Below are 14,064 nucleotides of genomic sequence, written 5' to 3'. Positions count from 1 at the left end.
AAAAAAAAAAAGAATTGGTTGTAAAACATTTGGTAAGTCTTCCTGATTGGCACAGAAGACTCACGAAGACAGCAGGTAGAACACAGGCCAGAGACAGGAGAAAATAATCAGTGAGAGAAGAGAATTTCCCAAAGGAGCTGCAGAGAGATTCAGCGCTTCAAATTTAAGCTCTGCAGCTTTTTACTTGTGGAATTTTAAACAAGTTATCCAATCATTCTGACCTTCTTTCCCTATCTGTTAAATGAGAGAAATAATACCTAGCCCATCTATTGCGAGGATTAAATGAAATAAAAAAATAAGTAAAGCATCTAGAATGTACTAGTTGCTCAGAAAATGGAGACTATAATAATTTCTCTCTGGAAAATCAAAGTGGGCAGCTGAAAGTCACAAGAAAAATCTGTCCAGAAAGGAAATACCCAGTCCTCTAGTGAGTTGGGAGTCGATGCCCAAGCGGACCTGTGCACAGTGCCCAGGGAGACAAGTTCATGAGCGCCTGAGGCTTCATGCCAGCACTGTCACATTCTGCCAGACCCTAGCATTACTTGTGTGCTAGTCAGCACTTTCATTAGACACACTGTGAGCCTGTGTGGTGTTTCTGTGTCCCCCATGTCTGGCATGCAGTGGTGCTTATTAAATGTTTGCTGAGCTGACTTGACTGCAGAACAGGACTCACTACTGATGTGGCCAGAGAGAAACAAGAGCACAGTGTAAAGAAAAGCTGAGGTGATCACACTCCCGGCTGAGTGCTCTGGTGATAGGGAAAGAGACCCTGTGTCCCCCAGAGAGGAGAACAGAACCTGCGGGGGCTGCAGCCCACACCTGGCTTCGAGGCCAGCACGCCATGTTCCCACAGCTTTCCCACTCCCGGCCCCTCCTCCCACCAGCTTCAGTCTGTCTATCCCCCCATCCTCACCCTGCTTCTTTTTGGCCTTCCAAGCCTCTGCAGGGGCCAGAGACAAGCGTGGAGAAGAGAGTCCCCTGCGGCTGCAGAGACTGTCTGAGCTGGGCCAGGGGCTGGAGAGCCAGGTCAGCGGGGGTGGGAGGCCCCGGACAGCTGGGGCCTGGGGGCTTGGCCGGGCTGGGGGGCTAGAGGGCAGCTCAGCGATGAGGGAGCCATAGAAAGTGCTGGTGTCTGGAAGCAGGGGCACACCAGGGCTTCGGGGGTCCCAGGAGACCACTGTGATAAAAACAACAGGAGGAATTGTGGAAAACACATCCCAGCCCACCTCCCCAGTCTCCACTCCTCGGATCCTTGCCCCCCCTACTAGGCCCTTGCCCCCACTGGGTGTGCTCACAGGAGCTACGACAGTCTAGCGGGTCCCGGTGGTCTCCTCCCAGCCGACTGCTGAGGCTGCTGCTGCTGCTCAGGTCCCGAGAGCCAGAGGTGGAACGCCAAGTGTCTGCCAGCCAGGGGGAGTCACTGTGATCCATCCTGGGGTAGAGGAGGGTAGGGGTGAGGAAGGAGAAACAGGGTGAAGTGAGAACCTAATTGGCCGAGACCCCCAGACCAGAGGGGAGCAGAAGGGGTTGAGGAGATGGTGGTATCAGCTTTATCCTTACTACCACTTTTCAGCCCTTCACAGACTCCTTAAGATCTCTGACCTGATGCCCCAAACTTGGCGCCGCTTTCTTTCCTGGGATCAGGGCAAGTCCCAGTTGCCCAGAGCTGGCAGGTATTCATGGCAGACAACTATGTGTGCTGAGATGAAAAGAACAGATCTGGAACCAGACAAATCTGGTTTGAAAATCCCTAACTGCCACAGCGTTGTATAACCCTAGGCAAGTAAAGTCTGTTAGCCTCTCTAAGCCCCACTTGCCTCATCTGTGAAATGGCAACCAGGAGGCCTTCCATATAAGGCTGATGCTGTGAGTATGCATGAGGAAATGTGAGATCACTCAGAGGCAGGGCAGGAGCTTGCTACATGGATATTGGCATCCCGCTACCTGAGTGATCCTTCGAGAACAGGGATCTGACTAAGGCACTTCTCTGCCTAATACCTTCAGTGGTTCCCCATTCACCAAGATAGAGCCCAGCTGCTTAGCATGGCTAATGGGGCCCTTCTTGGTCTGGTTTCCAGTCCCTAACCTTATCCCGTGCTCTTACCCATCTCACACCCTATGTCCCAGCCAGACCAAATGGCTTGTCTTTCCCTATTGATGTGGCAGTCTATTTCTTACTGCTCCATCTGCCCTTCCACGTCTTACTCTCCGAGTAAATATGGAATCTTCTTTCACCTATGTTTCCCCACCCTGATCCTCTCCATGCATCTTGCATATGCTTCTGCACTGCCAACACCAGATTGTACTCATATGCCACTGTCTCTGCGTAGACTGAGAGTTCCTGGTAGGTGGACACTATTCCAAAGGAATGAATGAACCAAATGATTAGAATCTTCTACAAGGACAAGGGAGAAAGTTCTAGGAGAGCCAGAGAAAGTTCAAGGCAGAGCAGACAAAGCTCAGGAGGTAGCTGGAAGAGAGAAGCCAGTGAGCATAGAAAAACTCAGGAACACACCACCAGCCAGCTTGGAACCTTGTTCTGGGCTGAGAATCTAACAGCAAAATGGCAGCCTAAGGCCTAGAAGTATCTGGCACATAGTAGGTGCTCAATAAATTTCTGAAGAAAGAAGCAGACCTGGTGTGTGAAACCCACGAGAGGGAATCTCACGATATAAAGAGCTGAGAAGATGGGCAGAGACATGAAATGGTTACTTAGTGTAAAATTCAGCCAACAGGAGAAAAAAGGATGTGTTCTTTCTTAGTATTCTGTCTTACAACTGCAGACTTGCTCTGGCAGCCAGATGCTCTTGGAGCAGAAGTACCTACAGGCTGGCCCTGTTTTTGAGAACAATGAGTGAGAATCTATGATGGAGGGGCTGAACGCCCTCTGCTGGAGCTGTGGGTGGATTATGCTGCAGGGATGATCGCTCAGTAGGTGGCTTACTGAACACAAAGGCACTGCTACACAGTACACACTGGGCACACAGAGAAAATTAGACATTAGATCTAGTCATCTCCTGCCAGTTGCTCTTCACCTAGCGAAGTGAGACAGCAGGAGAGTGCAGTGTGCGTGAGTGAAAGGTGGCTGACAAGAGCCCTGGGTTAGGGGTTCAGAAGGCCAGCTACGAGTTGCATAGCCTTTGGTAAGTTTGCTTAAGTTTTACGAGTCTCAGTTTACCCAACTGTCAAGTGGCGCCACAGGAATATCAATGAAAGAGAAATGAACTCTCACTTGGATTTCCGGAGAGATTCCGGTACTAGGGTCCCAAACTGCCTAGTAGTAGGGTATATTAATATTCCACGCAATTCTCCGTCCCAGCTCCACTGTTCCTGGGCCCCCTCTGCCCCCACCCACTCTAGACCTCTCCCCTTTAATCTCTCACCTGTGTTTTAGAATGGCGTCCTTGCTGGTATATCTGTACAGACCTGGGAGAGAGCAGGAGGAAGGCTAAATCCAGAGGTTCCATCACCTGGTCAGAGATCTAACCCCCCTGCAGCGTTCTGGCTGGGCCCAGGGAAGGCCTGTCTGCTTCCCCCCCCTCACCTGGGCCCAGGTGCATTCCAGCTCGGTGCCGGCGGTGGATACACACAGCAGTGCCCAGCAGTAGCAGCCAGAGCACAACAACCCCACTGGCAATGACCTCTGGCCGCCTCAAGGTGGACCTCAGCTGCTCCAGGGTCCAGGGACCATGCTCACTGGGTTCTCGGGCAGCTTGCTCCATGGCCTGCTCTGTATGGGATTTGGAGCTCAGGGAGAGGGGCAGAGAGGGTCTGGTAGGTAAGGGGGAGGAGGTGGAAGTGTGAGGCAGGACAAGGGAGAGAGGAACATGGAAATGGGGGCTGAAGGGTATGGGTGGGGCCTGTGGGCACTGCCCTCACCTAAAAGGAGGCAGACAGGGCTACTGGGCTTCCCAGCCCCAGCACCAGTCACTGCAGCCACTTGCACGCAGTAGGAGCCTGGCATTCGGGCAGCGATCTCCAGCTGGGTCTGTTCACCCACTACAGTCCAGTTGGCTGGGGGCAGTGAGGTGTTGCCCAGGCTCCAGACCTGAGTCACAAGCAAAGGTGAGCAGCTGCCCCAGGCACCATTCCAGCAGCTGAGCCTTTCATATACAGATTAGACTCTAGGTATGTGGTCACCTGCCCTGCCGTCCAGTTGGGAATTGCCTGCCACCCAGCATGCACACACACTTCCTATTCCCCTCTCCACCACAAAGTGAGTGACATTTCTCTCTAGACTGACACAGGAAGGGAAAAAGTAATTAGTCTACTAAAATATGCCTAACACCAATGGTTCTCACACTTTGGCATACTTCAGAATCACCTGGAGAGCTTGCTAAAATATGGATTGCCAGGCCCATTCTGGAGTTTCCGGTTCAGTAGGCCTGGGGAAGCACCTGAGCACTTGCATTCCTAACTGGTTCCCAGTTGATGCTGATGTTGTTGGCTCAGGAGCCACACTTCGAGCACCACTGCCTTAGAGGTTTAGAGTCAGACAAGGCCTGGCTTGATTCCTGTTCTGTTTCCTACACCTGTGACCTTGGCCTTGCTTTCCATGCCTGTAAATTGGGGATAATAATTCAGGGCAGACTGTGAGATGAAATGAGATCAAGAAGGTAAATTGCCTGGCAGGTTCTGGCAGACAGTAGGTCCTTGCTCAATAGAAGTAAGTTTCCTTTGCTTCTCTGCACAGATAGTTTCTCACTGTCTGAGTAAATATGAAATCTTCTTCCACCTATGTTTCCCCACCCTAATCCTCTCCATGTACCTTCTACATGCTTCTGTGCTGCCAACACCAGATTGTACTCATATGCCCTTGCCTCTGCTTTAGTAGAGCAAGGGTATGTGGGACTCCTGGCAAGAGGGATGGCCTGGTCCTATTAGGAAAGGCTGTGTCAGCTTGTGGGGTTACCTGGTAGCCACGGATTACACCATTGTGGTTTTCAGCTGGTGGTGGGATCCAGGTCACAAAGACACTGCCGTTGCCAGGTTTTAGGGTCACCTCCTGGGGTGGGGCACTGGGCACTGGAGGGGAGGAAGAGAGGCTGTAAGGGGTGCTGAGAGAGAGGACTCTAGGGAGAAAAGCTGAAATGGGGGACACAGAGTCAGAGCCCCACCAAGAATAGAAGCTTCTCCTGGTCTGCTGCCTGGCCAATATAGACGGGAGTCCAAGAGTAGGACCCACCATCTCCCCAGACTGGAGTGGGACAGTCCCAGGGACCCCAGACAAGAAGAAGTCTGAGAGTATATTGCTAGGTTCTGGGGGATCTGTCCCAACCTTGTTCTGGCAGTCTCAGGAGCAGCACGTTGCTGTCAGGGCCTCGAGCCCGGCCAGAGGATGGTCTCACTTTGAACTCGTAGTCTCTGCCCCAGTGGAGGCCTCCAAGCTCTGCGCTCTGCCAGCCAGCCAGTAGCGCCTCTGCCCACGGGGCTCCCTGGCTTCCCAGGGCCGTCTGGGCCCTGAACAGGGCCGTGTAAGACTGAGCAGGTGCAGCAGGGCCACTCACCTGGGAGGGAGTAGGAAGGGTGAGGGGTCAGGGAGCTCATGACCAGCCCTTTCCTGAGCTCTCTGCCTTATGTCCTGGGCCTTACCTTCCAGCTGAGCCACACAGCAGGCCCAGGATGGGGGCCCTTTGCAGGGTTTGGGTTCAGCAGAGTCACATTTTCCAACTGAATGCGCACAGCCAGAAGCTCCAGAGGCTCCGTGTAGTCCTGGGGCTCTGTGGGGAACATAGGGCTGGGATGGGGCCTACAGGCTGGAGTGAAGGAATTGAGGAGTGGAACATTCCCTAGCCACAGAGGAACCCAAACTCCAGATCTAGAGTATTCCTATTTCTACTCTAGCATGGGGATCCTCCCAACCACACAGGGCTCCCATCACTCTGACACTGACTCTAGGCTGAACCCCACATACCCTAACCACAGCCCAAAACAGACCACACCACCCTAACTGGAGCCACCCGCCTTGTCCTGGACTTCGGCTGACCCCTGCTCTTACCCTGGACAGACACCCTGGCTGCCCGGCTTTCCCGTTGTCCTGCATTGTTGGCAGCCACACACATATAGGTCCCTGCGTCACTCTTCTCTGCTCTTGCCATCAGCAGGGAACCCCTGGACACCTGTCAGGGCCAGGAATGTTGTAAAGTGTCCCGTGCGGGGAGGGGCTGTGAGGCTGGGGGGAAGCTTGAGGCCTTACTGCCCTCCCTTCCTCAAGTTCTGCCAGGGGATGTGGGGCTGGGGGGTGGGTCTGTCCCTCAGGGTGTGCCCAGTTGTGCCCCGGACAGGATGAATGAAGTATGGGGAAGGGGTCCACTCTTACCGTGTGCCGCCCTGGCTGGAGGGCCAGGGGTTTCCCGTCTTTCCACCATGAGACTGTGGGCTCTGGGTAGCCCCAGGGTGGCCCACACTCCAGAATCACCTGCTCACCCAACACGGCCACCGTGTCATGAGGCTGGATCTGGAAATCCTCCCGGAGGACTGTGGGGTGGGGGGGATGGAGGGTCAACTGGGAGTAGAGCCCAGGCCTCCCCTCCCCAGAGATCTCACCTCGGCATCCCCTACTGCATGGCCCCATTCCACTCTGTCCACCTCCCAGGCCTCCCTTCTAGGGGTCGCCCCAACCCAGACCTCCCTTCTGTCTCCCAGACCAGGCCTCCACTCACAGAGATCCCCTCAAACTTCCCTCAGCTCGGGCATCTCAGCCCAGGTTTGCTGCACTCTGAGCCTCCCCTCCCAGGCCTCACCAGCCACAGACAGCCGGGCACCTCGGCTGACTGCTGTGCCCAGCCGGTTGCTGGCCTCACATGTGTAGACACCCAGGTCTGTGGATAGGGTCTGGTCACTGTGGGCACGTCCCTGGGCAGGGGGTCGCAGCAACAGGAGGGTTCCGTCAGGTAGCAGGTGGTGTAGGTCTGGGGGCACCATGCTCAGCGGCTGTCCATTCAGCAGCCAGCGGATGGTGGGAGGTGGCTGGCCTGTGGCTCGGCAGTTCATCTTGGCGGGGCCAGGGCCCTGGAGCAGCTGGTCCTGGGGGTGGACCAGGATCTGGGGGGGAGAGTCCTGAGCCATGCCTCCTGGAGGGAAAGGAAGGCAGAGCCCGGTCTGACCACCAGCAAGGCTCCTGACTCCCTGCCCCACACTTCATCTGTCTTCTTTGTGTACATGTTTGCCTGAAGGCCTGTACTAGTGAGAGTCGGCTCCCCGACAACAAGCAGGCTGAGAGGGAGAGGGCCGGCGTGCACAGCGTCCAGGCCAGGGCTTGCACAGCTCTCTCTCTGTCTCTCTGTCACACACACACACACACACACACACACACACACACACACACACCATCATCATCATCATCATCATCGTCATTATTATTGTCGTCATCTCTGGTACCCCCACTGCAAAAGGGAAGCAAAGGAGCCATGGAGCCTCTTCTGCCCTGGCCAGGCCTTGGGCCCACGGGCAGGGGTGAGGAGAGAGAGGGCCACACTCACCCATGACGAGCAGAAGCAGGAGAGGCGGGGGCCACTGGGCGCCCAGGAACCTCACTCCTCCAGAACCCATGGCTGCTCTCAGGCCTCTGTCCTTGTCCCAAGCACTTTGTCCTGCTGCTCTGAGCTCACAGCCGAGAGAGAAGGAGGGGCAGGGTGGGGTGGTAGTGGTTATTTATGACCGAGACTCTGCCCCAGGAGGGAAGCAGCTTTGAGGAAACCGATGCTTCCTGCCTGGCCCTCAGAGCCTTGGAGAACTGGGAGGAGACCAGAGGCGAGAAACTCTGACCTGGACCCTTTAGCCAAAACCCCTGACCCTAATTTCAGCTGTGAGGTTTACCTCACGATCTAGTCTGGGATTTCTTAAAGGGAATCCTCACATTAGTCATAGCTCCAACCATACCCTTAATCCTTTAATCCTAAACCTCTATTTAAACCTTATCCTTGAATCCCAATCCTTATCCTTTTGCTTCCAGGCAGCCACCTGCTAGAGGGGAATGGAAACCCAGAGGTGGAGTCTCGGGCACAGCATTAAGAGCTGAGGACAGAGAGGAGTGGGCTGCGGGCTGAGGAAGCTAACTGGAGGGCGGGGTGAGGGTGATCTTCGTTCCATGGTCCACTCCCCAGGGATAGGTGGGACAGGGGGTGGTGAAGGATGGAAGGTACAAAGGACTCCTAGCCTTTGGGAGATTACCACAGAGTGTGTCCATATTCAGCTCAGAGACAGATAAAATAAACTTCTGCGAGACCTGGGGTAGATTGCTTAACCCTGCAGTCAGTTTCCTTACCTGTAAAATGGGAATAATAATAATAATAATAATAATAGCAGTTCTTGAGGGCTACAGTAATAACAAAATAAGATTAAGCATAAAAAACACTTAGCACATACAGTGCCTGACACCTTATAAGTAATCAGTAAAGGTTAGCCAATATTATTTATTTTGAAGTGCATCCAATGCCTGAAACTATCTGAGCATCCTCAGCAGGGATATTTTTCAGTTCCTGGAAAGGTGGTTGGAGTAAATGACCTTTTAAGAATCTTTGCACTCCTGAGATCCCGTGCCTGTGTCTGCAGCAGAGAGGACTTGTGGCTTCAGAGCCTGCAATGTCAGCTCTCACCAATCCCCACCTCTGCCCTCACAACCTAGAGAGAGGCCACTCTCCCCTTTCAGAGCCCAGCTCTTGTTTACAGGTCTCTTCCTTCCAAATCTGGAATCTCAGCCATTTCCTGGAGCTGTTCCCGAAAGGCCAAGGCCAGACTCTGGGGCTCAGGAGAAGAGCGTCCAGCCTTTGTTCCCAATTGTTCCTGGCCAGCTTCTCTGCAGGGCCCCTAACCCAGCTGACTCTCTCCCTTCCTCCCCCTTCCCAGCCTGGCTTTGGTGGCAGCCACAGCTTGTTGAGCAGAAGGCCTCCTTCACTCCTCCTCCTTCCCTCGAGCCCAGACCAAGACTGATGAAGACAGAATCAGAGCAAGAGAACTCCATGCTCGCTACAAACTGGGGGCTTCCATGGAGTAAAGAACACATGGAGTGAAAGTAACAGAGTGACAGAGCTGGAAGGATGGGAAGGAGCGGCAGAGAATAGTTTGGGATTACAGAAGTGGAGGTGCTGAAGGTGGTGACAAAGTCCATGGCTTGAGTGCGTGTGTGTGTGTGGCAGGCAGAGTGAAGTAGGTTTACGTCATCAGGGATCTGTGGGGCCAGAGGGAAGAAGGGGATGTTCACATGGACAGCGAAGTCAGCTGAGGATGAGACAGGGAAGGATGTGGAGGGGTGGGTGGGCTTACTGCATATACAACCAACCTGGATTTCCCAGGCACAGAGCCTCGGCAGTGTCTGACCCCTGACTGCCTGCTCCCCACGAATGCTGCTGTCAGCAGACCTCCTTTAGTCTCTTCTGCTTCTCCACTGGACGTGGGGAGACTAACCAAGTTCTCTGCTAACTTGGTTCTCTCCAAACTCTCATCTTTGTTCCAAGATGCCAACTTGATTTTTCTCAAATCTCCACAATCCAAAAAGATGGTGTAAGTTTCCTTCAGAGGAAAAGAAGTCAAACCTCAAAGGAATTTGGATCTGTCACTAGCCCTACCTAGCTGAATGAGCATGGACAGCTGAGAAGCAAGGAAAGGTGCAGTGCTGCACTCCAGGGACAGGTCCCCAGAGGCCAAGCAGCCTGAGAAAGGGCACTTGCTCACAGCCACGTGCTCATGCCCAAAGGTCACCTTAGCTCAACCTTGCCCCACTCCCAGACTGGAGAGCCAAATGCTAAGAACTGAAGGGGATTGGAGGGTCCAGTTACTCTGAGCTGTTCCTGTAGGACAAGAAGACTTCTCCTCACCCAGCCCAAGCACCCTGGGCACCCAGGGATACATGGAGTGATGGCCAAGGGGACTTCCTAACAGTGAGGTATGTCTGGATGGCTCCCAGACACCACAGTGCTCGTTTCCAGCAACCTGGTCCATCAGCATCCTGATGGTCTCATTTCCACAAAGCAGGGAAGAGCCAGCTGCATGAGTCATGGGGATGATGTGACCTTCTGGGAGCCGCCTCCAGTTGCTATTTCAGGGAAGCGCTGCTCTGGGGCTCTGGTGGTGTGCAGGCCCAGTAAGTAGTTTAAATAGGACCTTCCTTCTGCCCTAGTTCTAGTGTTCTGTGTCTTTGTAACTCCTATTTAGTCGCTTGTAAGAGTGAGGAGAGAGGAGAAGGACCAGATGGCCTTCTGAGTGACCCTCCAGAGGAAACATCTTTTCACCTCTGGCTCCTGGCTCCTCTGAAGATGCAGCCAGGGGGTCCTGCTGGCCAAACTGGTAGAGTAAAAGGGATGAACTCAGGTGGGACTTGAAATCAGTTGAACTTAGGTTGAGATCTGCTTCTACCTCTTATTGGCAGAGAGACCTTTAATAAGTTCCATAACCTCTCTGAGACCCACTTTCCTCATCTGTAAAACATCTGCATTAGCTTTATGGATAGTGGATGAAGTGCTTTGAAAACACTCAGTATGTGTTACTTTTCCCTTGAGTGTTCTGGGAACAGCATATCCCTCTCCCTGACCAACACAGCCACAGCCAGTCCCAACCATGCCTAGCCACTATTTTTGGCCATAAGATCTCACCCTGTCTTTCTTCTTGTTTCTGGTTCCCCCCCACCCTTTGCTTGAGTCTGCTCCATCCCAATCTCCCTATTCTCATCTTTGTTCCAAAATGCCAGTAACTGGAGGGAAACTGAGTCAAGGGAGGAGACAGTAAAAACCTCCTCCAGCTGGCTGGAAAAATTGCTCTGATGCCATTTTACCAGCACAACTTCTGTTCCCTAGTTCTTGGTCCCATCAACATCATGGATAATTTCAAGGTGTCTGGGACCTGAAATCACATCTAATACTCTCAATCCCACATTTTCTGGACTTTCTTAACACCAGTGACTGTGGGTCATACCTCATTATGGATTGAACTACGTCTCCCCAACAGTTTTATGTGTTAGAGGCTTGGTCCCCACTGTGACAGCATTAAGAGGGTGGGAAGTCCTATTATGGTAATTGAGTGATGGGTTCTTGAAGAGGATGATTAGATTGTAGGACCTTGTCATAGAGAATGGGTTAATAATGGTGGTCAGGGGTGTGGTTTGGGCCGAGGGCTTTAAATGGAGAGCACATGGGAAGTTCTCTCTCTCTCTGCTCCACCATCTCACAATGCCATCACTGAAGTCACCACCAAAGAAAGCCTTCACCAGATGTGTTCCCTGGACTTTGGACTTCCAGCCACTGAAACTGTAAGTAATACATTTTGTTTTCTTATAAATTGCCCAGTTCCAGGTATATTCTTATAAGCAACAGAAATGGACTAATACTCACCTAGACCAAACATTGCCCAATTGGAGATTTCAAAGGCTGCAGATGTCAATATTTAACCATCTTCTCACATGTCCAGGAAGAAGGGGATGTCAGTTACTGTACTTTGTGCTCAGCCTGTCAGTGCCCCCAAACTGAAGACCACCAGGAGCACACCTGTTGTTGAATGAGTTGGGCTTATTACTCCATGCAGCTAGAAGACAGTGCAGGCAGGGGCACCATGGAGTGTCAGTAATAGGGGTGTTAGAAAGAACCTATTATAGGATTTGGGCTTTGAGTGGGTGATTTTGAGGAAGGTTCAAGGAACCAAGGCTTCGCACTAAATTGGGTGCTGTCAGGAAGAAAAGACATTCAATGATTCGTTGTCAAAGAGTGTCTTTAGTAATTTTCTTATGTAGTGTACCAAGTGGTTCTCTTTCTTCTTTTATTATGAACAGTACTGCTCTGAATCTTTATTTTATATATCTCCTAGTATATCTCCTATAGTATATACTCGTTTAAGAATTTCTCTAGGGGGCTGGCCTGGTGGCGCGCTGCTACAGTGCGCCGCTTGGGAGCATGGCGGCGCTCCCGCCGAGGGTTCGGATCCCACATACAGACCGGTTCCCGCTCACTGGCTGAGCGAGGTGTGGGAGCGACACCGAGGGTTGCGATCCCATTGCCGGTCCCGGTCCGGTACGGGCGTGACACTGAGGGTTGCAATCCGTTGCCGGACACGAAAAAAGACAAAAAGGAAAAAAAAAAAAAGAATTTCTCTAGGGAGTAAACCAAGGAGTAGAATTTCTGCGTCTTGGAGCATACAAATATTCAACTTTAGATGTTATTGGCAAGTTGTTTTCCAAATCAATTGTACCCATGTCCTTGAGCCACATCGTCAGAACAGTTGGTGGACTTCTTAATTTTTGCTAATCTAGTACGTAAAACAATATTTTACAGTTTTCTTAATTTGCATTTGCCTGGTTAAAAAATAATGAAGCTGAGCACTTGGAGGGCATTATACTTCGAACCTCTCCTTGCACACCCATGTTTTGTTAAACATATTGTTAGCTAATTTGTTAAACCTTGTGTTGCAGATTATTTGCAAAGATAGCTGCAGTGATCCCTACCATTCTGTATGCTGTTCCTTTGCAATGCCAGTTTTCCCTCTTGGCAAGAAGAAAACCTATTTCCCAACCCCTCGAAGCTGGGCTGGCCTTGTGAATTGCTTTGACCAACAGAATATAGTGTGAGTGATGTGAAACTTCCAAGTCTAAGCCTTCAGAGGCTTTGCAGCTTCTGCTTTTGTTCTCTTGAAGCATTGCTCTGAGAAGCCACGTAGAGCAGAGGTGAACTATTGTAGCTGAGGACTCCTAAAGCTACCAGCCAACAGACAACATCAATCATCAGACATGTGAGTGTCTTAGGCATCAGCTCCAGTTCAAGTGGATAGATGGTATAGACATGTAAATGACCCCATGCAGCACCAGCAAATGAATCACCTACCTGAGTCCAACCCAAATCACTGACACAAAGAACTGCAAAGAAGTAAAATGGCTATTGTTTTCAGTCAGTCAATTATGAGGTGGTTTGTTACAGAGCAATAAAGAACTGAGATATCCTGATATTATGTCTAACAGTTTGTAAATTCTTTTATGTTCTATGCAGAAAATCATATAATCTAAAAATAATGGCAGTTTTTTTTTAAATTTTTAATCTTTATACCGTTTTCTCTTTTTCTTGCTTTATCAGTACAGTGTTGAATACAAGGATGGTGAATATCTTTATTTACTTTTTCATTTAAAAAGGAATACTTCCAATGTTTTACCATTAAGAATGATGTGTTGTTGAGTTTTGTACATACCATTTATCAGGTTTTAAAAGTTTCCTTTTATTTCTACTTCATTAAGAGCTTTTAATGCTGATTAGTATTAAATTCTACAAATGCTTTTTCTTTTTTTGACATCTATTGAGATAGTTTGTCTCTTTTAATCAGTTAGTGTGGAAACTGATGTTTATAAATTTTCTTGCATTCCTGGCATAAAGTTTAGTCATGATAGATACCCCTCTTATACATTCTTGGATTCACTTGCTTGTATTTTGTTTAGAACATTTTACAACTATGTTCATGAGATTGACCTGTAATTTTTTCCCTCAGACTTTCTTTGTCTCGTTTTGATGTCGGGGTTCCACCAGCATCATAGGATAAGTTCAGGAGTATGTGCTCTTTTTCTATCTCTGGAAGAGTGTATATAAGATGGAAATTATATGTCCCTAGAATGTTTGGTGGAACTAGACCCTAACACCATTTAAACTGATGTTTTCTTTATAGAAAATTTTGAATGTCTTTTTCTGACTCAATTTCTTTCATGGTTACAAGATTATTTAGGCTCTTTAATTCTTTTTGAGTCAATTTTGATAAAATAAAAATTTTTTTTCCTTTTTGTCTTTTTTCGTGACCGACAACGGATCGCAACCCTCAGTGTCGCGCCCGTACCGGACCGGGACCGGCAACGGGATCGCAACCCTCGGTGTTGCTCCCGCACCTCGCTCAGCCAGTGAGCGGCCGGTCTGTACGTGGGATCCGAACCCTCGGCGGGAGCTCCACCGCGCTTCCCAAGCGGCGCACTGTAGCAGTGCGCCACCAGGCCGGCCTTGATAAAATAAATTTTTCTAGAAATTTTTTGCCTTGCCTAAGTTTTCAGATTAATTTTTTTCATATTGTCTTCTATCTTTTTCTTCCACACTTGATCAGTAGTTATTTTCT

The 14,064-nt window shown here is 50.5% G+C and overlaps 1 protein-coding gene across 1 annotated transcript in view; it reads right to left on the bottom strand.

Moving 5' to 3' along the window:
* The window catches only part of ROBO4 (roundabout, axon guidance receptor, homolog 4 (Drosophila)), a 15,134-nt gene extending 7,583 nt beyond the window's left edge, over positions 1 to 7,551 (bottom strand). Inside the window, exons 1-12 of the mRNA XM_008577331.1 lie at positions 7,482 to 7,551; positions 6,744 to 7,073; positions 6,320 to 6,477; positions 5,999 to 6,119; positions 5,593 to 5,720; positions 5,279 to 5,507; positions 4,913 to 5,025; positions 3,880 to 4,048; positions 3,545 to 3,730; positions 3,384 to 3,426; positions 1,296 to 1,432; positions 914 to 1,177 (exon numbers count right to left, since the gene is read on the bottom strand). Coding sequence (XP_008575553.1) covers positions 914 to 1,177; positions 1,296 to 1,432; positions 3,384 to 3,426; positions 3,545 to 3,730; positions 3,880 to 4,048; positions 4,913 to 5,025; positions 5,279 to 5,507; positions 5,593 to 5,720; positions 5,999 to 6,119; positions 6,320 to 6,477; positions 6,744 to 7,073; positions 7,482 to 7,551 — 1,948 coding nt within the window. The remainder of the gene's footprint in view (positions 1 to 913; positions 1,178 to 1,295; positions 1,433 to 3,383; positions 3,427 to 3,544; positions 3,731 to 3,879; positions 4,049 to 4,912; positions 5,026 to 5,278; positions 5,508 to 5,592; positions 5,721 to 5,998; positions 6,120 to 6,319; positions 6,478 to 6,743; positions 7,074 to 7,481) is intronic.
* Between the last annotated feature and the right edge of the window lie 6,513 nt (positions 7,552 to 14,064).

Source organism: Galeopterus variegatus, unplaced genomic scaffold (genome assembly GCF_000696425.1).
Source record: "Galeopterus variegatus unplaced genomic scaffold, G_variegatus-3.0.2 Scaffold1495, whole genome shotgun sequence".
Lineage (NCBI taxonomy): Eukaryota > Metazoa > Chordata > Mammalia > Dermoptera > Cynocephalidae > Galeopterus > Galeopterus variegatus.
This window is presented reverse-complemented; position numbering and strand designations above follow the sequence as displayed.